This window comes from Podarcis filfolensis (assembly GCF_964270895.1).
Source record: "Podarcis filfolensis genome assembly, chromosome: 17".
Classification (NCBI taxonomy): Eukaryota; Metazoa; Chordata; class Lepidosauria; order Squamata; family Lacertidae; genus Podarcis; species Podarcis filfolensis.
In genome coordinates this window covers 3,866,588-3,893,384 of record NC_139621.1, presented here as the reverse complement: position 1 = coordinate 3,893,384, position 26,797 = coordinate 3,866,588, and the positions used below count along the sequence as shown (strand labels likewise).

At 48.7% G+C, this 26,797-nt stretch overlaps 1 protein-coding gene across 1 annotated transcript in view; it reads left to right on the top strand.

Moving 5' to 3' along the window:
* Nucleotides 1-1,018: 1,018 nt before the first annotated feature.
* Nucleotides 1,019-26,797, top strand: part of BCAP31 (B cell receptor associated protein 31) — a 39,691-nt gene continuing 13,912 nt past the window's right edge. Inside the window, exons 1-5 of the mRNA XM_083592487.1 lie at nucleotides 1,019-1,370; nucleotides 4,109-4,269; nucleotides 8,484-8,584; nucleotides 13,843-13,990; nucleotides 21,123-21,258. Of these exons, the coding sequence (XP_083448613.1) occupies nucleotides 4,178-4,269; nucleotides 8,484-8,584; nucleotides 13,843-13,990; nucleotides 21,123-21,258 (477 nt within the window). The 5' untranslated portion in view covers nucleotides 1,019-1,370; nucleotides 4,109-4,177. The remainder of the gene's footprint in view (nucleotides 1,371-4,108; nucleotides 4,270-8,483; nucleotides 8,585-13,842; nucleotides 13,991-21,122; nucleotides 21,259-26,797) is intronic.

Here is a 26,797-nt window from a genome sequence, read left to right as displayed (position 1 = left end):
AGACCAGGCAGAAAGTGTACACTCCACTGCTCAGTGAAAGCCCACTTGCTTTGCATGTGCGAAGTCCCAGATTCAGTTATGTCTTTTTTATTTGTTAGTTTAAAGGATCTCAAGTTGCTTATGATGGGGAAGACACCTTTGTGAGGGATGCTAGCTGTTAATAATAGAATATACTGGGGAAGATGGGCTGACAATCTGTCTAGGTATAAGGCAGGTCTGGCTATTCTGTAGCCAGCTTTTCTACATGCTACTCCTTTAAAGCCTATTTTGAAGCACATTCTTGCCCCTGAAAATATTTGAGGGCACTGGTACCCTGGGGTTGCTGGGGATTGTAACTCTGTGAGGGGTCAACTACAGTGCCCACCGCAGGCTCACTGCCCAGAGAATGCCATCACCCTGTGGTCTTGCAGTTCACTCCTATGCAAGCTGTCCAGAAGCAAACCCCACTGAGCCAGGCTCCTTTGGGTGTAGCAAGACCAGTACCAAAACTTTATTGTGGGTTAACTTTCCTTTTTGCTTTGTATTTATGTACTTAAGCCTAGATTGGTGTTGGGTGGGTTGTTTGTATGTGTGTGTGTGGGGGGGTAATACTCAATTTATTCTGCGTCTGCTAAATTGCTTTTTAAAAAATTTACTGGCACACTCTGCATCTTGCACGTCTGTCTTTTCAAGGCTTTGCAACGTTTGCTGTGGGCTGCTTTTTGGGCGCAGCTTATCATGCCAAAGTGGAATGTTAAGTAATATTATAATAAAAAACTGGGGTTGACTTTTAAAAGTCCCAATTTCCCACCAAGGGACCCAGGATACGCTGCTAGTTATTGGTCAGAGAAGAATGAGTGGAGGCAGGAACCAGCTGAGGAAAGCAAGGCCGATCTGTATTTTTCTGTTGCAAGAATCCCCGCTTCCCATTTTTCTGCGGAGCGTGTGCCCGCTATCTGTATGCATCTTCATTTTTTTATAGCCGTAAAGCCGACTCATCGGCTCAATAGGGCGGCCCCACACTGCAAGCACCCAACCTAAAATGGAGGTCCCTTGGAGGCGCGCATGTGCGCAACTCCAGCCCTTTCGAGAGTCCCAAGAAAACAACTTTTCTGCTCTTTTGCTACGCCCGCTTCCTTTGCCAGGGCTTGCGCTCCCTGCGGAGTCCCTCCCTTTGCATGAGAAGAAACCACACCAAATAAGCAACTAAGAATGAAGAGGCAGCAGCAAGGGCGGGCATGCACTGCGCGCGGCGTCTCCGCCCGGCTCGGCCGCCCTCTTCCTCCCGGCCGACGAGACCCGGGGATGCCGCGCCCACCGCCGGGAGAGGCGGGGCCTGCCAGCCTTCTAGTTCCGACTTCGGCCGCAGCTGGGCTCTGCTGGAGGGCCTGGTAAGTGGGGCGCCGCCCGGCCTTGGCCCCGGGGGCAGCGCGCGGGAGCGGGCAGGGGCGCGCAGCCGAGGCCTTCCCGGGAGAGAGGGGCTCCGGCGTGGGTTCTCGCTGCCTCCCCGCCCCCGCCCCAGGCAGGCTCCTCTTTCCCCCTCTTGCCCCGCTGAAATCTCGCGGGGGCGGCAAGCAAGAGGCGCGCGCCGCCCGGGCTCCACTTGCAGCTCCCCGAATCCCCATTCCCAGGCGCAGTCAACGCTTCCCCACGTTCCTCTCGGGCTGCGTGTCTGCCCGCCTTGCGAGCGCTGCGGGTGAGGCTCCTCGGAGGCAGCGGACGAAACCCGTCAGCGCGCAGGTTTCTCCGTTTGCTGCTCCTGCTGGGCGTTTGTGTGGGAAGAGGCGCGCACAGACCGGTTCTGCAACAATCCTGCCTCCTCGGTGGTTCGCAGGAGCCCGCTTGGATCCTGCGGCTGGTTCTGCTGGCTATAAAGCGTGGGAGAAAGCGCATTGCCTTATTGCAGGGGCGAAACTAGGCTTTATTTCACCCGGGTGAAAGACCCAGTCTGGCAAAAGAAAACCCATGCATTTGCGAAGGCACACAGGCTGGTGCCCCCGGAGGCGTCACCGGGGGCAAAAAACCCGGCTAGCCCCCGCCCCCCTCGTAGCTACGGCTCTGCCTTGTTGCTCGGACATTTCTAAAGTTTTAACAACCTAGAAGCAACCTTTAGAGTTAGAAAGAACTGCCTCCGCCGCCTTTTTAAGGCCTTAGGTTTCCATAGCAAACCAAAAACTTGCTTTGCACCTTGCCTTGATAGCTGTGTTCCCAGTACATGCTGCACAGGGAATGATTTTCCTTGCCCTGCCCACGTGTTCTCTGAATGTGGCTGATGGTGTAACACTGGGGGAGGCGGATGGAACTTTTTCTGGTGCTTTCTCTGGGCGTGGAAGTGAGGCAGGGAGTGGTAAACGAAACCCCTGTTTGCTGCAAGTGTCTGTTTAAGCCCCTGGTGGGCTATTTCTGCACCAAACGCTCAGATAAAAGGAAGTGAATAGGCTGTGGCAACCCCTCTGCCGTTCTGGCGGTTATGGGCCTGTTCCAGGGTTGCCTCCATGCCTGCACTTTTTCAAGTAATATGCTGAAATATTGGAGAAGAGCTTTCTAGTCTCAAATGCAACTCCTCCACTGGGTCTGTGCAAAGGTTGTAAAGGTAGCAAAGGGTGAAATATTGCTCGCTTCTAAACACTGATGCTTGCTGTGGGGCTGGAGGCCTACAAGTTGTTACTGAATGAACTGCCTGTTAGGTGGGGCACTATCCTGGTGTCCATGGCAGCATCACTCCCTAAATGTTTGCGCAGGAAAGATGGCACTGAGCAGAAAGCGCTGCTTCTGTTTCTTTCCCTAAAAGAGTTTTTCTTGGGGTGTCAGGCCCTGCCCCAAGACCCCTGCTTATTTGCATTAGACTGTGCCTAAAGCAGGCATGGGGAAACCTGTGGCCCTTGAGCTACAAGCCTGGCCACCGGTCATTGGCTGGGCTGATGGGAAGGAGCTGCAGTCCAGTAACATCTGAAGGGTCACAGATTCCCCCAACCCTAATCTGAAGGTAAAATCAAAATGGAGACGGGGAGGAGAAAGAGGCCTTGATCTAAAGAGACAGCAGAAGATTATCATAGGGCACTTAATGCATCCATCTCTGTCTGGATTGCAAACAGAGAAATCTCCCATGGAGCAAGCTGTGTTGAGAATATATTTATTTAATATAAAGAATATATGTATTTATTTAAGCCATTAACGTTTTTAAGTGGTGTACATAAAATTACCGACTAGGACCCTCCCTATTTTTTGTGATTGTCTTGTTCAGCTGTAAGCTTTTTAATTGTTGTGACTCACCTTGCAACCTTAGGGTGAAAGGTGGGTACTGAATTAAAATAATAATGATGATGATGATGATGATAAACTGTACAAAATAGGAACAATCAAAATTATCATAAAACAAACTATTTATATAACATGTATTTTGGGCAGCTCACAAGGTACAAAAGAATAAATGCTAAAATGTGAGGATGAACCTAATTACCTAAGGAAAAAGAACAAACTTGTTCCAGTTCTTGAGCAGCTTAACGACATGTTCTGACCATTGTGCCAAATACATTTGGGGGGGGTGTTGATGTGGGTTTCATGAACATTACAGACTTTAAGTACATCGGAGCCCTGCTGGATTGGTCCAGACGTCCATCTAGTCTAGCATCCTGTTCTCATAATGGTCAAACCAGATTCCTCTGGGAAGCCCATAGCAAAGGCAACAGCACTTGCCCCACTTGTGGAACCCCAGCAAGATACACTGCCTCTGATCCTGCAGGCAGACCCTGCCTGAGCTTACTCAAAGGCTGTCCTCTGAGATGGCAGTGAACTCGCATGGTATATAAGCTTAGCCAGTCTTGAAAGCAGAGGGGAAGAACCTGTGGTCCTCTAGATGATGTTGTACAACTCCCAGTGGTCATCCCTGACCATTGACCATGCTAGTTGGAGGTGATGGGATTTGGAGTCCATTGCCATCTGGAGGGCCATAAGTTACCCAGCGCTGCCTAAATAGATAAGGGGGAACCAATAGCTGTGGCTTCTCCCTCCTTCAGTGTGCCATACAGGTTAAACCTTAGCTTTGGAGTTGAGCGGTTGTTGCTGCGAGGGTACAACATAGGGGATTTTGCCAAGCAAATTTCATATTCAAGTGTCTTCTCTCTCCCAGCTAAGAATTGCATCCTAGCCGTGAAGTCTTCAGTCTCTCCAACGTAGAGTCCCTTCCAAGCTTCTCACAATGAGTCTCCAGTGGGCGGCTGTGGCCACCTTCCTGTATGCAGAAGTCCTCCTCGTTTTCCTCCTGTGCATACCCTTTATCTCAGCAACAAGGTGAGCAGAGGTGGGGATGGGATTGCGGGTGAACCTAGGAGCCTTTCCAGGCCACAGCTATTGTGTAACACAATTAAGGACGCAATCACACCCTCTCTCGGCCTTGGTTTCTAGGATGTTGCAGGAGGCGGATGCCTGTCAACGAAACAGTGGGTTGAGCTGGGTGAGAGTGATTAGCTCTTGCAGACCGATGGGAAATTATTTTTAATATCTGGTTCTCACTGGAATCTGTGAGAGGAGACAAGGAGGTGGATGAAAAGTCACTCCCATTTATTTAGCCAAGTCCCTTATTGTTAAACATCTGCTAAGTAGCTCAGAGGGGGGTTGTGGTTAGGAAATGGTGCAACAGCCCTTATGTAGGACATAGTTCTTGGACAGTGTTCTTAGGAACCACCCTATTCTACGACACTAATTTATTTTAAGCTGATTGAAATACCTATTAAAAAGTGCTGCAACCCTGGGACTTTATAGAAGGGCGGCTAAGTAATTTTTTATTACTATTACAAAGGTTGATAGTAAAGCTCACTGTCAGGGCTGTTTGTATTCTGATGCACTAAGAAATAAAATTCTGTAACCTGCTAAGTCCAAATTTTGCAGATTCTGCAGCAAGAAAAGCCATGTTTTGCTACATAAACTTGTAAACGGTGTTTGGAATTAGCCAGTTGCGACTGGTGCGGGTCCAGTTGTGACCACATGGAGATCTCTGGATGCCAGGCTGGCGATTGAGGAAAACAAAATGCCACTTCGAGAAGAATCTGAAATACTTTCCTTGAAGCCTGAATTAGATTTATTCTGAATTGTTTTATTTGATGTTTTAATGTGTTGTAAAACACAGAGATTTGTTCTTTAAAATATAAAGCAGTATAGAAACAGAAATAATAATAATTGTCATCATCCCATGGGGGTGGGAGGGGAATGGTGCCATTGGGGTGACCGCAGCCTTGGTTTAAGGTGCCATTTGGCGATCTATATCTGAGTTTCTAACACTGCTCGTAAACTTAGTTTGCATAATTCAGTTAATGAAATCCGATTGTTGATGGAATCTTTTGTGTGAGATGATTGGAAAATGAGAGGCAATTGCTTAAAAAATATTTTTGTGTTTGGTGCCATGTGTCACAATCCTTAAAATGACCTACTTAAACCCTGCATAGTTCTGCTAATTTCATAGAATCATAGAATCATAGAGTTGGAAGAGACCACAAGGGCCATCGAGTCCAACCCCCTGCCAAGCAGGAAACACCATCAGAGCACTCCTGACATATGGTTGTCAAGCCTCTGCTTAAAGACCTCCAAAGAAGGAGACTCCACCACACTCCTTGGCAGCAAATTCCACTGTCGAACAGCTCTTACTGTCAGGAAGTTCTTCCTAATGTTTAGGTGGAATCTTCTTTCTTGTAGTTTGGATCCATTGCTCCGTGTCCGCTTCTCTGGAGCAGCAGAAAACAACCTTTCTCCCTCCTCTATGTGACATCCTTTTATATATTTGAACATGGCTATCATATCACCCCTTAACCTCCTCTTCTCCAGGCTAAACATGCCCAGCTCCCTTAGCCGTTCCTCATAAGGCATCGTTTCCAGGCCTTTGACCATTTTGGTTGCCCTCCTCTGGACACGTTCCAGTTTTAACTTTTTGGGAGAAGCAAAGAGCTGCCTGGGACACTTCATTTCTGTTTCTAGCTCCTGGAAGCCTTCCTTGGCTGCTGCTCTGGCTTTTGAGTCTTTCGCAGGCACTGCTCACCTTACAAACATGCCTTCCCAGCTATGAGGCCTAGAACCTTAGTTTTCTTTAAAAAAATACATATATGCAAGACTCTCAGGAAGCTGAATTCTCTTCCCAACCTGCACTTCTTTAGAATCATGGCATACACATCCCCCCTTCACCCATTCCTTCCTCCCATCTCCTTCTGGCATCTCTTCTGCTGCTGTTTATTTTTTTTTTTTATAATATATTTATTAAAGTTTTCAAATAAAGCATATATTAGATAAGCACTTATCATTGTCCATTTAACATCTCTCAATTGTTACATGGGACTCCCCCACACCTCCCGCATACACTTACATCATTATTAAATTAATTTCAAACAAATTATCATTTAACTCATCTTAATTAATAATCTTAATTTGGTTTGACATATAATTCAGCCTTAAATCTAATTTAATGGTAGACAATTGTCTGCACTGGCATCCAATTCAGCACTCAGCCAAATTACAATATTTTTGTAAATAAATCTTAAATTTCCTCCAGTCTTCTTCCATCCTTTCTTCTCCCTGGTCTCGAATTCTGCCGGTCATCTCGGCTAATTGCATATAGTCCATCAGTTGCATCTGCCATTCTTCCACAGTGGGTAACTCCTGAGTTTTCCAATTCTTGGCAATTAATATTCTTGCTGCTGTTGTTGCGTACAAAAAGAATGTTCTGTCCTCTTTTAACACACTCTGGCCGACAATACCCAGGAGAAAGGCCTCTGATTTCTTAGTAAAGGTGTATTTAAACACCTTTTTTAATTCATTATATATCTTCTCCCAAAAGGCCTTCACTCTAGGGCAGGTCCACCAGAGGTGAAAAAATGTTCCTTCATTTTCCTTACATTTCCAACATTTGCTATCAGACGAATGGTATATTTTAGCCAGTTTAACAGGGGTCATGTACCATCTATACATCATTTTCATCACATTTTCCTTCAACGCATTACATGCAGTGAAGTTCAGCCCAGAGGTCCACAACCTTTCCCAATCTTCAAACATAATATTATACCCAATATCCTGCGCCCATTTTATCATTGTTGATTTTACCATTTCGTCATGTGTGTTCCATTTCAGCAGCAAGTTATACATTCTTGAAAGTACCTTAGTCTTAGGTTCTAACAGTTCAGTTTCTAACTTTGACTTTTCCACTTGGAATCCTAGCTTTTTGTCATTTTTAAACACTTCTTTAATCTGAGCATAGTGTCAAAGTATCCAGTTCCAACTCAGAATTTTTCAAAACCTGAATTCAATGTATCCAAAGTTGCAAACTGGTGCTCATCCAGGCAGCTCCAGCACCAGAGATTCTTATTTATTTTATAATCCACTGGTACCACAGAAGAAGGATATCAGTGCACCCCGAATATGACCAGCAAAAGTCAATAGCTCAAAGTCTTTCACTCAGAAAACTGCTTTAACAGGGTGCCAGCATTTAGTTAACGCATAACTTTTTGTCTCCACTCCTCCTGCTCTTTGCTTAAGGTTCAGTGTAGCGGGAGATGGGCTTCCTGCTTATCCTCACTCCGTTTTCAGCCAGATTTCAACTTTTTTAAAAAAGTTTTAAAAGTTTCATAAAGTTCTCAAAAAGTTTCAGAAAGTTGACAAAAGTTTCAGAAAGTTTTCAATGTCCAAATTTACTCACGGGTTGTAGTTTCCAAAGTTCAGAAAAGTTGCAGGAAGAAAGGACAGCGCTGACCGGCAACAGCAATGCGGCTTCACTTCGCTGTTTGCGCAACGACCCACAGCGCCGCTACCCCCTCCGCGATCCGGAGCCCCTTACGGGGTCCCTTCAACGTTTTGGGGGCTGCTTCTGGCGCCCGCCGGGTCCCGAGACCACAGGCTTCTGCCACCTGTGGTTTTTCTGAATGGGTCTCCGCTTCGCCGTAGCGGACGACCCGTTTACAGCGGAGCTCCCTTCTCCTTACTCGGAGAAGGCAGCCATTACCGGTCGCGCCGCCTCCGGAAGTCCTCTTCTGCTGCTGTTTAACCCAGACGGAAGGTTGTCTGGGGATGTTGCTTGGCAATTACCGAGTTGTCTCCTGATTTCTTCCAGGAGTTACATTCCCTCCAAGGCATTGATGTAGCCCCAAAATGCCTTTTGCCTGAAAGTGCCTCCATGGCGTCAGGTTAGGCAGAGGTAACCGGGGAGGTGGGAAATCCCTGGAGGTGGGGAAGGGGGAACCTAGAGCCTTCCAGATGTTGCTGAGACTCCCATCAGCCCAGCCAGCATGACTAATACTCTGGGATGATGGGAATGTTATAGGCCAATTGCGTCTGGAGGTTTACCATCCCGGTCTTGGTCGTCGCTTGTCCAATGCCTCCTAAATAGCCCAAGAGAGGAAAAACTGGGTCCTGTCTCCATTTTGCTTCCCCACCCATAGCAGAACAAGCTGCTGCCTGTGTTGCGGTCAAGTGTGTTTGTGTATGTTTCCTGCAAAGCATTGATCCTAACCTCCAACCTTCTTCCACAGATGGCAGAAAATCTTCAAGTCCCGCTTGGTGAAGATAATGTTGGCCTATGGGAATACCTTCTTTGTTGTGCTCATAGTCATCCTGGTCTTGTTGTTTCTTGGTGAGTGGAAGGAAGCCAGTGTGCTTGGGGTGGGTGTTCTCGCCTCACCCGCTCAGGGGAGCGTTTGCTTCTCTGCCTGTGCCTGCCAGGTGCTGGCCAGGTCCCCAGGGCCTTGGGCCACTTCTTCCTCCTGTGCTCGCTGAGCTGCTCATAGCCCGGCACTGTGACAAAAACGGGACAGGAACGTGGCTGTGGTTCAGGGCCTTTCTCCACACCCACTCAACTTTATTTTGGCCAGTGATTCAGGAGAACCACCCTTTCATCTCCCTCCATGTAGCTGGGGTAGGGCTTTGCCCAGAGTGCTGTGCTGGGTTTGGCTGTGAAGGATTGAGGTTCAAATCCTGCCCAGCCATGAATTTTCTTGGGGTCTTCCTCACAGGGTGGCTGTGAAATCTAAAAGGCAACCAGAAGCATTTCTGTGCTCTGGAAAATACTAGAAGAGTAAGAGTTGAAGATAAATCAGAGGGGGAAAGCTGGTGTCAAAATATTGGGGGTTGCGGGTGCAAAAGTGGTGGAGATGACAGACCTCTGCTTTATAGGTACCCGTATTTTTCGCTCTATAACACGCTCCCAACCATAACACGCACATAGTTTTTAGAGGAAGAAAACAAGAAAAAAAATATTCTAAACGAAACAGTGGATGTATGATTTTTGTGGTTCATGCTGTGGCCACAGACATGTGATCTGACGGTGAGTTTGGGGTAGCCCAATGCAAAAATCCTGAGGATCCATGTGGATCTGTGCTTTGTAACCACGTTTTTGCACCACTGCGGCCCCAGGCAACAGTGGGTGCGTGATTTTTTTGGTGCAAGCTGTAGCCATGGACATGCTATGTGATCTGATTGTGAATTTGGGGTGACCCAGTGCAAAAATCCTGAGGATCCGTGTGGATCTGTGCTTTGTAACCATGTTTTAAGTGGGGAGGGAAGGAAAAGCACTCAAGGGACAGGGAACACGCGTGGGGTGGGTGGAGAAGGATGCTGTTAATAATGCAGAAGAGGGGTATAAAAGGAGAAGGCTCTTATAAGAGGAGTGGGGAGGAGAGAGAGAGACAGAAAGCCTGCTTGAAAAAACGTTGCTGCTATTTAGCGAGTGGGGAGGAGAGAGAGACAGAGAGCCTGCTTGCTTTATTTATTTATTTATTTATTTTTAAAAAGATATTTATTGAGGAGCCAACCGGACAGGAGCCGCTTACACTCATGTAAGCGGCTCCTCTCCTCTCCCGCTTTGCTCCTTTAAAGCAAGCAGGCTCTCTGTCTCTCTCCTCCTCCTCACTCAGCGGCTCTTCTCCCGCTTTGCTGTTTCAAAGCAAGCCACAGAGGAGGGAAGGAAGGGGAACCATGGATCCTCTGCTCACGACTGCAGCAGATCCCCCCACCATCCGTAGGCATTCGCTCCATAACACGCACAGACATTTCCCCTTACTTTCTAGGAGGAAAAAAGTGAGTGTTATGGTGCGAAAAATACGGTACCTTCTTTCTACTTCACCATTGCACTTAACTGCTCAGGACAGTTGAGTAGACAACTGCTTTGCATCCATTTTGATGTATTTTTAATCTTTGTTGGAAGCTGCCCAGAGTGGCTGGGGAAACCCAGCCAGATGGGCAGGGTACAAATAAAATAATAATAATAATAATAATAATAATAATAATAATAATAATAATAATAATAAAAAATATCATCAGCAGTTGGGCTAGGATGCCAAATATCTTTTGTGTGGGTTATGGCAATGTATTCTATTCAGATGGGGGGTGGGGGAGACACCCTGGAAGCCTTGTGAAATGAGGCTGCTCTTTTGACCCCTACCTCCACTACACCAGTTCCACATAAAGCAAGCCAATTTGTTTTAAGCCCCTTGCATCAGGGCATTTCAGGAAACAGCCTCCTTCATGTGATACTTGTCTGCCTTTTGAGGTCCTCAGCAGATTCCCTGCTCTGCCACTGTTAGAGATGCAGTCTACCCTCTACATGGGGCAGAGCCTTTTGGGTTGTTTCTCCCAGATTATGGAACTCCATGCCCTGAAGGGCTCACTTGGCCCCCTCTCCATGCTAGCATTTCGACACTTGGCCCAGCCTTTATGTAGTGCCTTTGTGGACAAGCTCTCCCCTGGATTGTGTGCGTGTTGCTCCTGATCCAGTTTTATGGTGCAGAATTCTATATTTTTAAAATATAAGGTTGCCGGCACTTTGAAGGCCTTTGAGATGGAGAAACGGCTTAGAAATAAATTGGATCCGAAGTTGGGCACATTCTTACCTCCCCCTCCGTTAAGATAGATGCCGTGGCTGGGCTGTTGTCTTAGAGATGCTCAATTTCCCCTAAAGCAAGGATGGTCAACATGGCGCCCTTCAGCTGCCCCTGAACTACAACTCCCATCAACCCTGACCATTGGTCATGCTGGCTGAGGAGTTGCAGTACGCCAGCATCTGGAGGGCACCATGTTCTTCGTCACTGCCTCTAAAGTCACCTGCGGTGATGGCCCAAAATCCAGAGTTCCAGCCAGCAGCACATGCCAAGTGACAGGTAGGGTCTTCCCTGTGAAACATTCCTGGCTGTTCTTCAGCAGGTTTCTCTGCTTCTGGCTCCTTTGGCAAGAGAGACTCTGCAGAGCAAGAGTGTTAAAATGGCACAGGCAAGCTGCAGTTCATACAGAGATGGAGCTTGCAACATATGCAAGAAGTTGGCTTCTGCTGCCCCCTGGAGTTTTCAGTGGGACAGTGAGGGTGAGAAGTGCACTTTTCCGTACAAACCCCTTTCATGGACTCAGCATTGTAGAGTTGGAAGGAAACCCTGAGGGTCATCTAGCCCAACCCACTGCAATGCGGGAATCTCCACTGAAGCATTTGTCTTATGAATGAGTAGAGCACCATCCCATCAGTTTGTGCCGTCTGGCTGTCGGGGCTCCCTAGGGATGGAGCTGATGGACTTGTGTCCACACAAATGCAGACACTTATTATAGAACCAAAATGAGCCATGTTCACATGGCACCACAAGAAGGCAAGTCCAGCCCGTGGGTCATCAGTCAGCCGTCCTGTTTTAGGGAATGTATTCAACATAGAGCCAAGCAGATCGCTCTGTCGGCTCACTCCTTTCTGCTTTCCTGATGAAATGAGCTGCCTTCTCCTCCACCTGCCTGCTGTCCCAGTGGTTCTCCTGACCCCCAGAGCCAACTGGAGGGGCAAGCCCCATTGTGCTAGCAGAAGAAGTTGTTGCACAGGGCAGGGAAAGGGCGCTTTTTCCTCCTGGGGGCCACAAAATGGGCACGGCCAGAGGCAAAAAAATGGGTAGAACCCCAGACATGACTTGCTTTCATATAGCAGGCTCCATTCAAGTCATGTAAAATCCAGAGATTCCTATGCAGACTTCTCTATTCTCAGTTCAGTCAGGCAAAAGCCCTCAAGGAGAAAGTGGGGCAGGTGCTAGTGTGGGGTGTGTCCTGGAGAGAGTCATGTGGGCCAGATAGAGAGGTCTTGGGGGTAGATGGGTGTGCACCTGGCCTCTGGGCCTCGGGATCCCCTACCTGGCCTAGGAGGAGAAGACATTCAGTGCTTTAGTTCTCAGTCACTTCAAACTTTAGTTACCTTTATCCTGCTAACCCCATATATTCTTGAAACCTGACTATCATATTTGACCCAGACTGGATGATATGTTTGCCATGTGACTTGAGCTTGATTTTCCTTCTGGAAATATCAGCTGTGGGGGTTTGACTTTGGGTAGGATTTGTGGGGTGAGAGAATTGTCCCTTCTCTCCACACATTTCCCCCCTCAAAATTGCCTCCCAAGCTGCTTGTGGCAAATCACACCTTTAGGGGCAATAAGCAGAAGAGTGGATTTCTAGTGAGAAAAAGGCTGTGGAGTAGGTCACCACCACACACACACCGGTCCATGCACTGTGATCCCCATCTGAATTGCACCCCAGCAATTTCTGTTGCTAAAAGAAAAAGAAGCCTGGGCAGCACAATCATGTGACCAACGTATCGCCTGGTACTGGAAGTCCGCTGCTTTTAGAATACTTGGCGCGGCTGAATATGTTTCACCTTTAGCACAGTCAGTGAGGAGTCAAAACTTTATTTTGCAATCATGTATTGCCATGACTTAGGCTGTCAAAATGGCTTGTAATGTTAATACCCAAAGAGCATTCGTACTGTCTCAGACTGGAACGGAATGAAGGAGGGGTGACATTGTCTTGCATCTACACAGACCTTTCAGCTAACATTGGCTTAATTCTCAAGCATGAGAAGCAGGGCGCTTCCGCCCCCTTCTAATAGGACCTCTGTTTCTTTGATGCTCATGGCAGCCATTTTGTGCTGGCACCCACAGCACTTTGGTACAGATCCTAGAACCGGCACCTCATTATCATTATTCTTTTAACCAAAAAAAAAAGCCCTGAAATATATGACAATGGAGTGGAAGTGACAGATTTCTCTCAGGAGAGAATTAAACTTGGGCACCATGCTGAATATATCCTATTCCTGGTGACAGCTGATCTTGCCTCAGATGATCGTGATTGCATGAAGTAATGTCTCATGTGTCAATCTTAATTAATGTGGTGGGTGGCAAGTATAGGAGAAAGCTCATTAAGTGGCTTCCTAGATCAAGGCCACTGAGGGCTTTAAAGATTGGAAGCCAACATCCTAAACTGGGCCTGAAAACAAGCTGGCAGCTAATGGCGCTCTCCTCAGAGACTGGGCTGGGGAGCGTGTGACCCCCCCCCCCAAGTAGTTGTTGAACTACCGCTCTTATCATCTCCAATCATTGGCCATGTTGGCTGGGGCTGATGGAAGCTGGAATCCATAAATAGCTAGAGAGCCACAGGTCCCCAGCCCTGCTCTGAAAGGTGAGATACGCTCCTGGAGGTTAGTTCTAGATAGAAATTATGGTACTATATTCTGGACCAGTGGAAATTACCCAGAGGCTCCTCATGGTAGGAGGGTAGCATTGTGTTGCATTGTGTGGGGGCAGCTGAAAAGCTTGTTTATGTTCCCATCAGTCTAAGACCTGCTTTGGGGACCCTACCGTTGGTCAGTGGGACAAGCATTCTCAAGTTGGCATGACCAAAACCTACCTCCATTTTATACTTCTGTCTGGAACACATGCTGTTGTGGCATGATGGCTTTGGGTGGAGTCTTGTCAAAGACTGCAGCTGGATTCATGGCAATGGGCTGGGCCTGGGACGAAATCTCCAGAAACCAACCAGAGCTTAAGTTCAAGCAAGTCAGTCTGTGGAGCTCTGACTCGTGTATAAATTTGTGACTTTCAGATGCCATTCGTGAGATCCGGAAATATGACGATGTGACCGAGAAAGTGAACCTGCAGACCAACCCTGGGGCTGTGGAGCATTACCACATGAAGCTCTTTCGAGCCCAGCGGAACCTCTACATTGCTGGCTTCTCGCTGCTGATGTCCTTGTGAGTACCTCAGGGGCACTGCTGAGGCCAGATCAGGTGGCGGGCAAGCTGTGTGGCCGGCCAGACTCATCACCCCTGACTATTAGCCATGCTGCCTGGAGCCTGATGGAAACTGGAGTCTTAACAGCATCTAGAGGGCCACCATTTCCCAATCCCTGGGCCAGATGCTTGGGAATCTGGGTAAGGCTTGGATACTAGGTTTGAATTCAGGAGGCAATGGAAATAAGGCATTGAGGGGAGCATCAGCTGCAGCCAGATTGCATCACCCTTAGCACCCACTTCTTGCCAGTAAGAACCAAATTTGTGGCCCCTGACATAGTTCTTGCACATAGTAGCAAAGAGTTCTCTTGGGAGCATCCCTCTCCCCCTTTCAAGGGTGGCCTCCATATATTCTCCTTTGCAGAGAAAAGCTTCTAGGCAGGCTTTGACATCTCCCCTTAATGACGCTTTGCCTGGTTCTCTTGCACCGTAGGTGTTGGCTGCAGAGCTGCATAAAAGGTAACGGGACCCCTGACCATTAGGTCCAGTCGTGGCCGACTCTGGGGTTGCGGCGCTCATCTCGCTTTATTGGCCGAGGGAGCTGGCGCACAGCTTCCGGGTCATGTGGCCAGCAGGACCCTGGCGAACCAGAGCAGCGCACGGAAACACCGTTTACCTTCCCGCTGGAGTGGTACCTATTTATCTACTTGCACTTTGATGTGCTTTCGAACTGCTAGGTTGGCAGGAGCAGGGACTGAGCAACAGGAGCTCACCCTGTTGCGGGGATTCGAACCGCCGACCTTCTGATCGGCAAGTCCTAGGCTCTGTGGTTTAACCCACAGCGCCACCCGAGAGGATGGCAAAGCTAGAGGTGGGGAGCCTCTGGCCCACGGGCCAAACATGGCTAGCCAGGCCTGCCCACTTGGCCTACAAGGCTTTTTTGTGAATCAAGGCCCACCGCCCCACATACATGATAGCAGGTGTGGGACAGGTAAGGGTGGGGTTTCAAAGGAACAACCAGGAGCTTAAAGTGGATTCCTGACTGTTCTTTTGCTGGAGCAAGGTATGCTCCCAGTCATGGCATCAAATGATGGGCACTAGGAACGCACCTTGCTTGAGGTGGGCATGTGGTTTCTATTCAGTAGAAGCTGCTTCTCCCTTTTTACAACTGCTCTTTGAAGCTGCCTGTGCTTCTCCTTTCAACCTACAGAACATGGAAAGCACAGGGCTGGCAATGCCTCCTGCGCTGTGGTGCCAAGTTTGGGAACCCTGCACAATGAATTTGGAGGGGTGGGTGGGACAACCCACTTGCCAATCCTCTGGTGTTGTCTGCTTCAGAGCTGTAGCTATAGGAGGTGGGGGCTAGTCAGGGTTTTTGCTCCAGAGGGGCACCATTGAGGCTCCCAGGCTGTGTGTGTGTATATGTGCAAATGTGCATTGGGGGATTGGGTACCCAAAAGGGTCTCTGACCCAAGTTAAATAAAGCCTTGTTTCGCCTCTGGGATGGATTGCACCACTCACCTGTCAAGGTTGGCCCACATGGTGGACGAAAAAGTCTCCCCACCCTTGCATAAGCAATGCAGTTAACCTTCTGCAGTGTTGTTCGCACGGTGCATGCCCAGGCTGTCTCAACAACTGTGAGATATGCAGATTGGCAGACAAAGCAGTACTAAAAATTACTCCCTGAAGATAGATTTGAAAACCACTGCTGTACAAAAAGAGGCACGGTTTTCATCACATTTCCCTGCTCTCCCTTCTGGAAGCTTTGACAACGAGCGTGATGTGAGCTGCAGAGGGGCTTACCTCTTCTCCCTGCTTTCATTTGCGTTGCTCTGTTTAGGTCAGGGCTGGAGAACAGCATCTAGAGCTGGCATCCCCAAACTCTGCCCTCCAGCTGTTTTGGGACTACAACTCCCATCATCCCTGACCACTGGTCGTGTTAGCTAGGGATGATGGGAGTTGTAGTCCCAAAACAGCTGGAGGACCGAGTTTGGGGATGCCTGATCAAGAGGGCCACACTGGTTTCCTGTTCCTGGTTTATAATAATAATAATAATAATAATAATAATAATAATAATAATAATAATTTTTATTTATACCCCACCCTCCCCAGCCAAGGCCGGGCTCAGGGCGGCTAACAAGCAATAATAAAAACAAGTTGAATGAATACAACTTAAAAACAAGATTAAAATACAACATTAAAATATTGAAACATTAAAATATTAAAATGTAGCCTCATCGCAGGAGGAGAAAGGAAAATAAAAATTAAAGAGGGGGAGGGGATCAAGTTGATCCCAAGCCAAAGGCCAGGCGGAACAACTCTGTCTTACAGGCCCTGCGGAAAGAAATCAGATCCTGCAGGGCCCTGGTCTCATGAGGCAGAGCGTTCCACCAGGCCGGAGCCAGTGTTGAAAAGGCCCTGGCTCTGGTTGAGGCTAATCTGACTTCCTTGGGGCCCAGGACCACTAGGGTGTTCCTATTTATGGACCTTGAGGCTCTCCGTGGGGCATACCGGGAGAGGTGGTCCCAGAGGTACGAGGGTCCTAGGCTGTTTAGAGTCTCATTGGGTGCTATCTCTCTGCTTCTTTTCTCTCGTCTGTCTGGGTGACTTTCATCCCATCAAAAGCTTATGCTGTAAAAAACCTGTTAATCTTCAGAGCAGGACTCCTGTTTTCAGCATCAGTCTGGCACAGCAGCCTAGCTCTTTTGGAAGGCCTCTTGGAGGAGGCAGGGTGTCAAAATTTCTATACAGCAACACGATCTGCAAGAACTATGTCAAGGGCCTTACTGACAATTTGGCCTTACTGGCAAGCAGTGGGTGCTAAGGGTGATGCAATCTGGCTGCGACTGATGCAACTGCTCATCTCAGTGCCTTATTCCCAGTGCCTTCTGTATTCCCGCTTACTATCCAAGACTTGCTAAGATTCCTAAGAGATTCCTAAGATTCCGTCTGGATGCTGTTGGACTCCACAGATAGTTCTTTTTATTATGTATTTTGTGTTTTTATTACGTAATTTTATGCTGTGAACTGCCTTGAGATCTTCAGATGAAGGGCAGTATACAAATAATAATAAATAATGGGACTATGCAGTAGCTGGGCATGCACTGCTTGCTCCCTCTTGCCTCCACCTGACTGTGAGGACCAGGTGGTAGTTGACCAAAGACATCCTGTTTCTAACCCCTGTTGCATACAGTGGTACCTCTGGATAAGAACTTACGGTAATTTGTTCCAGAGGTCCATTCTTAACTTGAAACTGTTCTTAACCTGAGGTACCACTTTAGCTAATGGGGCCTCCTGCTGCTGCTGCTGCCACCGCACAATTTCTGTTCTCATCCTGAAGCAAAGTTCTTAACCCGAGGTACTATTGCTATGTTAGTGGAGTCTGTAACCTGAAGTGTATGTAACCTGACGCATATGTAACCCGAGTACCAGTGTAGTCTGTTTGCTGCTGTTTAGACTAGAGTCAAGTACAGTGGTACCTCGGGTTACAGATGCTTCAGGTTACAGACTCCGCTAACCCAGAAATAGTACCTCGGGTTAAGAACTTTGCTTCAGGATAAGAACAGAAATCGTGCTCCAGTGGCACGGCAGCAGCAGGAGGCCCCATTAGCTAAAGTGGTGCTTCAAGTTAAGAACAGTTTCAGGTTAAGAACGGACCTCTGGAATTAATGAAGTACTTAACCCGAGGTACCACTGTAGTTGTAGAGGCTGAAGCAGCCTGCTGTGCTCTCTTTGGCCACAAGGTGGCAGGGGTGCATAATTTCTTACTTCTTACTGAAAATTCCTGAGGATGAGGACAGCAGCTGAGTCTACAAGCCAGTAGAGTAGACTCTTAGAGTTGGGGATTAAGCCACAAAGTGATGCCCTAATGAGCACATGCTGAATGCTTTCTCTGGACAGAACCACCACTTCTGGGCACTTGGACTGTAGTGAGGGCCAGGCAGCCCTTGGCCCTTCGTGCCAACTTTTTCTTTAGAAGCTTCTGAGATTAACAGTAAGAAGCCTAAAAGAGGTGAAATTCCGATTCCTAAAGTTATTCTCTCTTCTCCTGCCCACATAATGGGTTTTTATGTTTGCTATTCATTTTGCAACCTGTTGAGAGTCAGACCATTCTTCCATCTAGCCCAGCATTGTCTGCACAGGCTGGCAGAGGCTGTACAGGGTTCAGCCAGAGGGTGTTCCTAGCCTTACCTGGAGGTGCTGAGGACTGACCCTGGGACCATCTGCATGCAGAGCAGACGCTCTACCACCGAGATGTGGCCCTTCCCCCAGTGGAGGAAGATGGCCTCATGCTGAGTTAGAGCAGCTGTCCATCTAGATCAGCGGTTCTCAACCTGTGGGTCCCCAGATGTTGTTGGACTACAACTCCCATCATCCCTGAGCTTGGCCCTTGCTAGCTAGGGGTGATGGGAGTTGTAGTTCAACAACATCTGGGGACCCACAGGTTGAGAAAGGCTGATCTAGATTTTGCCACGCTGATTGGCAGCCACGGCCTCCAGGGGTTCAGGTGGGCAGGGGGCATTTCTAGCCCTACCTGGAGATGCCACTTGGAGATTGAACCTGGGGCCTCCTGCTCCACCCCTCCCCCGTTGCCTGTGGTCCTTGCTGTTGGCAGCAGCTGCTCACAGAGGCCGGCTGAACCAGGGCTCATGTCCTTCCTGGCACTGAGCAGGCTGCAGGGTCTCTGTTGTGTCCATTACGGTGCCTGTCCAGCCAGCTCTCTGGTTTGATGAGCAGCCGCTTTTGGCCGCACAAGACAGCTGGCGAAGGGTGTGAACAATGCCTGTGGGCCATAAATCAGCAGCCTGGGTGCAGAGTTGCATACAAAGGGAATGTGCTTGACTGTGCAGCTGGGGCTGGAAGTAGGGATGGGGGGGGCAGCTGTCGGCTTCCATATCTTTGCTGTGTGTGAGTGTCTGGCCAGGAGGCAGGATGTTCTGGTCTTGTGAGCTCAGCCCTTGGCCTTCGGGCTGCAGCTTCTCAGCTCACTTTCCCTTTCATTGTTGCAAAATGCGTTTGTTGTCCGTGCTCAGAATGGCTATACAGAGGGAACTGGGAGTCCTGGGCCAGATCTCACTCCCCTAACGCTTGTCCAAGGTGGCTTTGCCCTTCCCTTGCCCTTCAAAGCACGTTGACTTGCAAGGCGGTTATTCAGAAAGGTAAAAAGCCTGCCCTTCCCTCTCTTGTGTCCTCGCTATCGAGAGAAGCTTTTCTAAAAACGGGATGGAGCATTTTCTCCAGGCGAGAGCTGCAAGCCACCCTGCGCTGGGCTTCAGTTGGCATTGAAGCACTCGAAGGGACTGCCAGCGTTCTCTCGTTCCGCTTTGTGGCCTTGCATGGCAGCTCTTGCAGCCAGAGGAATCTGTGCTGAGGGCCATCTCTGCCTTGCGCTGGGTTTATTGCCACCTCACTCCCTTCTCTGACCAGCATTTCGGTCTGTGGCTTCTAACAGACAGTGGTCATCTGGGGGTGGCAAAAGCCTGTTTGACATCTGGCCAAGGCTGAGCTTTGTGGGTGGCACTCTTGGCCTGTGTCCTGGCACTCCCTTGTCACGGTTGATCTGCTTGGTGGCTCCTGGATGGGGCAGCCTTCCTTCTCCTGGGCCAATCCAAGCTGCCGGAAGGGCTTGCCTAAGCCTTGCAATGTAGCGCCTGACTTGTGCGGCTCTGGGGGCTGGCTCTGCATGGTTCCCTATACGTTAGTCTGCCTCCTGTGGTGCCAGTGTGGTGTAGTGGTTAAGAGTGGTAGTCTCGTAATCTGGTGAACCGCATTCGCTTCCCTGCTCCTCCACACGCAGCTGCTGGGTGACCTTGGGCTAGTCACCCTTCTCTGAAGTCTCTCAGCCTCACAGAGTGTTTGTTGTGGGGGAAGAGGGGAAACGGAGAATGTTAGTCGCTTTGAGACTCCTTAGGGTAGTGATAAAGCGGGATATCAATTCCAAACTCCTCTTCTCTTCTTCTAAGCTGAAAAGGAGCTGCTCCTTGAAAGGGCAATGTGCAGTGGCTTCTTTCAAGTCCTGGAAGCGTTGCCTCATTGTTCTTGCTCCTCTGGTGGGGATGGGGCAAGAAGTGATAAGGCTAAGATGGAGGGAAGCAGTGGTGATAGCAGGTGGAGGGTGGAGAAGAAGCTGTCTCTAAGCTGAGAGCCCTGGTGAGCAACAACCTCGTAAGAGAGGCCATATTTTGATATAAACAATTGCAGAAGGGCTGGCAGAATGGGTTCTCAGTGTGGAGCTGTGCCTGCATTGGCAGGGGCCACAACCACTTCCTGACTTGGGAGGCAGCAAAGGCTTTGGCCAAGCGCTCCACGGATCCTTCTGCCTTTTGCTCTCCTCTGTCTTGGTGTGGGGAGAGAACTGCTGTGCTGCAGAATCTCTGCTGGTCAGGGTACAGATGATAGTGGGCTTGATGGACCAATGTCCTGACTCGTATAAGGCAGCTTCTTTTATCAAAGGTTTGCGGAACCTTGACATGAAGCAGGATTGGGGATCTCAAGTAGCTCTATGGATAATGTTGGACTCCAGGTTGTGTCAGCCCCAGCCAGCACGGCCTGTGGCCACGGATGGTGGGAGATGGTGGTCCAGCAATATCCAGAAAGGCACAGGTCCCCATCCTTGAACTTTTGAGGTGAAGCACAGTCTTCTCTACTGCAGTTAAACCCATGATCCTGTTGATGGCAAGACCGGCCTTCCATTTTCTTACCAGTCTTCTCTGGTCAGAGACATTGTTAGGCCTCGCTGTTCTGTTTTCCCCAACGGGTATGTATGGCTCAGTCGTTTTATGACTGGAGGTGGGGGCTTCAGTGATCCAGCTGATAAAGCACTACTGGGTTCAGATTCAAGTCCCACCTGGTTAGCCTTGGGCAAGGCCAAGTTGTGTTCCTTGCTTGCTTTCCCCAGTATTCAGAGACAGCTTTGGTGGGTAAGAAAGCTACTGTCACTCCCAGTTTCCAGTACAAAATCCTCATTTCCAAGGCCAGTTGGGAAGCCTGTGACTGACCTGGAAATTGAACCCGGTGCTTTATCAACTAGGTCACTCCAGTGCCCTTTACAGCAGACCCAGATCTAAAGACCTCTCTGTGTGTGTCTTAACTCTCTTGTTGACTTGGTTTGCGATGCCCTCTTTTGAGCCACCTTCTACCTCTGTCCTTGCAGCCTGCTGAGACGCCTGGTCACCCTCATCTCCCAGCACGCCACCGTCCTGGCTTCGAACGAAGCCTTCAAGAAGCAGGCAGAAGGAGCTAGCGATGCGGCCAAGAAGTACATGGAGGAGAACGACAAGCTAAAGAAGGTATGGGCTCCTGCCTGGGCCAGAGGCACAGGGAAAGCTGCCGTGGGGCAGTTTTGACTTTGGCAGATTGCTGCAGTGTTGTTACAAACATGAGTTTTGAGGCTCCCCTCAGTTTTAGCAGCGGATGGCCCTGCTGGATTCTAGTCCCTCTGCTCTTGAGGAAACACAGGTGCAGTGGCCCCTCTGGGCAGTAGTTTGCACACTTCCATGCATCCTCAGACTTCAGAGGTCTGATTTATGGGTGTATTGGTTGGTGTCTGTAATCCTATAAGGCTCTGGGACTGTCTGTCACGCTATATACCCAGTCCCCTTTTATGGCAGTAACCTTACCCAAGGGGTTAATCGCCCACTGGTGCCTTGTTTTTTCAGGAATACTTGGTGGGTGACTTTGACCTACAAGATTGCTGCACTAGCAAATGCCAAGCATTCGAAGCAGCTGGCATTGCAACCCGCTCCCTCGATAGCCTGGTGTTGGTGAGAGGCTTGCTGGCACCTAAATATGGAGTATACCTCAAAATGGGTTCAAGATGGTGTTGGCTAACCCTCCAGTAGCCAAGGCACACTTTCTGAATTTACATGTGAGGCAGGCTTTGTTCCGTCCACCACATTTTTCTTCAGTGAAGGTGTGGGGAGGAAGATGTAGCCCACTGTGGCCTACCTGTGACCAGCAGGTGTCTCCTGGGGCTTGGGGGCCCTTTCTTGGCACCAGGAGACATCTGGAATTGGACCTGGGACCTTCTGCATGCAGAGCAGGTGACCCCTCCAAGCCAGTGTGGTGTAGTGGTTAAGAGCGGTAGACTCGTAATCTGGGGAACCAGGTTCGCGTCTCCGTTCCTCCACATGCAGCTGCTGGGTGACCTTGGGCCAGTCACACTTCTTTGAAGTCTCTCAGCCCCACTTACCTCACAGAGTGTTTGTTGTGGGCGAGGAAGGTAAAGGAGAATGTTAGCCGCTTTGAGACTCCTGAAGGGGAGTGAAAGGTGGGATATCAAATCCAAAACGCTTCTTCTGCATTTCCTGGAATTGCCTCCCTCCAGCGAGAGCGCAGAGGTGTTGTAGGCCAAACTCTTCTGGGCAGGGGTATAGTGCCATTTGCCAGAACCAGGGGTGGCGCAAATGCTCACCAGTGGGAGTGGAGCGCATTCGCCCAGCTCTTGCTGCTGAACGCTGCCAGGCAGGTGCTCATGCGCCGGGCAGGGTAGGGGCATAGAGGGTGCTCTTTGCCCTTGGCACTCACCCAGTCCTCACTGCCGGAGCCAGGCAGGGCGCGACAGAGATGCTGGTTTGCTCCCCTCCAAGATTGTGTGCCAGGGCCTTGACCCGCCCCATCTCCTGGATGGCAAATAGCTTTGCTGATTTTTTGCCTTGAGAACACTGGGATGATCTAATGAAGGAGCTAAGCTCCCCTGAAGCCTTACCTTCTCACCACTGGAAATCTTCTTGCTTGGTTCTTTTAAAAACAAACTCCCAAACCTTTCAGCATCATGCATGGTGCTTGTGACAATCTTGCAAAGGGAAACTATAACTGCGGCCCTCTGAACTGGTGTTGAACTACAGCCCCCACCATGCTTGACTGCGGGCCATGCTAGCTGAGGCTGATGGGAGTTTCCCCCCAGAAATATCTGGAGGGTGGCAGGTTCTCCATCCCTGGTATAGGACATTGTGCTCTGCCAGGAGAAATATTACATGGTGGGGGTCACCAACTCAGCACCCACAAGCAAGGTGGCACCTGGAGAGGCTTTCATTGGTGCCTTTGGGCAGGGGGTCCGGACTCTGAGCTTTCCTTTTTCTAAAGAGGCAAGTCTCTTGCCCTTCTAGACAGAGAAATAGGAAGCAAAATATGCAGGTACCCCATCTAAGAAATTTCTGTGAAACAAGCTGGACTGACTGCTCCAACCATTTTAGCCAATGAGTTGTTTGGACACCAGTTATTCCTGTGGTCTAAAGAGTTGCTGTTTCCCCTTCCTCTTCTGTGTTCTTTTTCTGCTTCAGACTTCTTTCCAGGTCCTTGGAATTCCTGTAGTTTCCATTCCTTTTCCCCAGCAACCAGGATGCATTTTTCCTGTGATCAGTTTTTATGAGATCAGGGTAGTCCCTAGGAATCATTTTCTGCAAATAATACTACACAGTGAGTGTGGGTGCATGCTATGGAATCCCTCCTCCCCACCGAAGGCAAAGGTTAGAACTTTGCAACAGGCTGCGCCAGCTCTCTTTCTGTGTGGGAGATAAGAATTCACTGCAGTACAATTGTGCACATGTCTACTCAGACGTAACACAGGAGGAAAGTGTAGTTTGGTTGGCCAGTCGCTGCACCTCTCAATGGCAAACTTTCATTGAGACCAGAAACCGTTGCTTTAGGGTGGCTGGGTGTTTTTCAGTGTGTGTTTTTGCAAGCTTTTGAATTGTAGAGTTCACTGTGCATTTATTTTTTATTTGCTGGCAGCAACGAAAAGGCACCCCGATGAAGCAGGGCGCTGTGTAGTCTTGCACTTAAATGATGAAAGCGGTAATAACCAGTCTGCACTAGTAATTTTGCACCCTTCTACTCGAGCACGGGTGCCCGAGGCCTGTTCACACCTGGCTCACCCTGAGGGAACAAATACAGTCATACCTTGGGTTGCGAATGCTGCGGGTTATGTCTTTTCAGGTTGCGACCCGGAAGTACCAGAAAGTGTTACTTCCGGGTTTCACCGCATGTGCAGACATGCAAAATGACGTCATGCGCAGAAATGGTGAATCACGACCCGCATGTGCGCAGACGCGGGTTGCGTTCCTTTCAGGTTGCGAACGTGGCTCCGGAACGGATCCCGTTCACAACCAGAGGTACCACTGTAATGTCTGAAAAGCCTGTAAAACCCTGACACCTGAAATATTTTGTTTCCATCTGCTTCCCCCTCTCCCTTGCAAAAGGAAAAGGTACCTGGGAGCTTTTAAGTTCCCTAAACATAGGCTTGCTAAATAGTCCCACAATCTTTACAGCTACAAAGCCTTGAAACTTCTGAGAACCTCGGCTTTGCTTCATAAGAATCCTGAACTAGATCCCAGGTCTTCCCCACCCCCTCCTCACGTGGAGAGTGCGGCTGTGAAAGGCAAGCTCTGTCGCATGGCAAGCGTGTTGGAGTTTCTGGGAATTCACGGCAGCTGCAGCTTCTAATGCAGAATACAGATTTACTTTAAAAAGAAAATAAAAAAAGAGCAGACTTCCTTCCACTGCATGATGGACAAAACAGGTGAAAGTGCCCCTGCATTCTCAAGTTTCAGCTTTGGAAGGTGGGGCTCCAGCCTGGGGGCCGCTCCCTTTCATGCGCTTTCTTTCCTTTGCCAGCTTTTCTCCTCTGAGGCCCAGCCCTACTTTCTGTCTTCCCTAACCAATAAAACTAAGCATGGAAATTCATGGAATTTCCATTTGCAGCGGGGTGAGAGGCCTCACATTTGCCTGTGTACCAAAGAGCCTTCAAACCTTACGTGTTTTAAACCACCACCCGCCATATGGGGCAGGCAAGCCCCATCACGCTGGGTTGACATGAGGGCACTGCCTTAAATATGGCAATAATTTTTATGGAGTCAAATAAATAAGGACTGTGCATTAGCAAGACAGCCTTGACCCTCTGGATAGTAGGGTGGTGGTTGAACGTATCGGCTTTGGTGTGTCTTCAATCTGTAACCATAAACAGGATGCAAAGATAAAAATGCAAACCTTGCTCAAGGGCGGTGATTATGACTTGGGCTTTTGATAGTGCCCCAGTCCCTTGCAGCTGTTTTTGGAGAGCTCTTCTCTCCCCTGTTCTCTGGCACTACAGACTGGCACAGCTAGAGATTGGCTTGGAATGAACTTTTCTATTCCAGTTAAAACTTATCTCTTGTGAGGGATGTGGCACTCTGGTTTGGGAGGAAATTTCCCCTTTTCTCACTCATTTTCATAGAACCTTAGAATTGTAGAGTTGGAGCATCCTGCAATGAGCCAGGATGCTCATTTCAAAATAATTGGAAAGGGGAAAAAATACCACCAATAAAAGAATGGCAAATGAAATTTTGTGAATATATTTGGCAAGATTCACAGCATTTTTAAGGGGACAATCGGACCAAAAATTAGTAAAAGAATGGGATTGTGTTAAAGAATATATGAAAAAACATTGTTCTGGAGTAAGTATATCGGGATGTAATGAATGAAGCTTTGCAGGGTTAAAGAAATTGAAAAATGGTGCAAGAGGTATAAAGATAGTGGTAATCTGCACTAGACACAACAATACAGAATGATTAAAAACTATGAGGTCTCAGAACAAAGGAAGGAAGTCAATAGTAATGATTAGTATGACGATACAGTTTTCTTTGTAGGTGTGATTTTTCTTTTTCTTTTTTCATCTTTGTTTTGCTTTCCTTTCACCCCTGGCCATTAGATGTGCTGACTGGGGCTGGTGGGAATCCCTTACAGGCTTCATTTGGACTAGCTTAACAGCATGTGAAGTGGCCACAAGGAACCCACCCTAACCTAGAGGGAGGTGGGCAGATCACTTTCTTGAATGCTGGCCCTGTTGCAGTATGCCTTGGGAGGGGAGTGCAAAGAGGATCAAGTGAATGCAGAAGATTCCCCCCCCCAAAAAAGAATACTGGGAACTGTAGGTGCCGGGTGTTGGGAATTGTAGCTCTGTGAGGGGGTATGCTACAGTTCCCAGGACTCTGGGGGACGTCATGTGCTTTCAATGTGTAGTGTGTACTCGGCCCATCTTCCTGGCTGCTTAAGGCCAGCCAAGTTGTAGGGAACTGTGTATTCTAAAGACAAAGGGAACTGGTCGAACTTCTATTCTTGTTTGATTAAGGCAGTTTTATAAACAGCCCCTTCTTGGGTGTGGCAGGTCAGTCTCTTCAAGGTAACCAGGCAGGGGAGTTTTAACAAAAGATTCTGTGTCCTTCATTTTGGCCACCAATTACTTGGTAGAAAAAGAAGAGTTTGGATTTGATATCCCACTTTATCACTCCCCTTCAGGAGTCTCAAAGCGGCTAACATTCTCCTTTCCCTTCCTCCCCCACAGCAAACACTCTGTGAGGTGAGTGGGGCTGAGAGACTTCAGAGAAGTGTGACTGGCCCAAGTTCACCCAGCAGATGCAGGTGGAGGAGTGGAGACGCGAACCCGGTTCCCCAGATTACGAGTCCACTGCTCTTAACCACTGCACCACACTGGCTCTCACATTGATGTGTGAACTCAAAGGCTGATGCCAACAAATTCAATGACATAAGCTTTCATTGATTTCAGTGGGTTACTCTGAGCATGATTGAGGTTGGACATTGCCTATAGCAGGGGTGGCCAACTCCCAAGAGACTGCGATCTACTCATAGTGTTAAAGACTACCCCCATTTTTTGGGGGGTGCAGGTCAAAGTTGTTGAGCTTTTTATAGGAAGGGAGGAGAGAGGGGGGCCCTGTTTGGGGGGGGCTGCAAAAAATGTCGAGCTTTTTTTAGAGGAGCAAAACTTTTTGAACTTCTTTTTTTGGGGGGGGGAGCCAGTGATCTACCGCAGATGTGCAGTGATCTACCATTGAA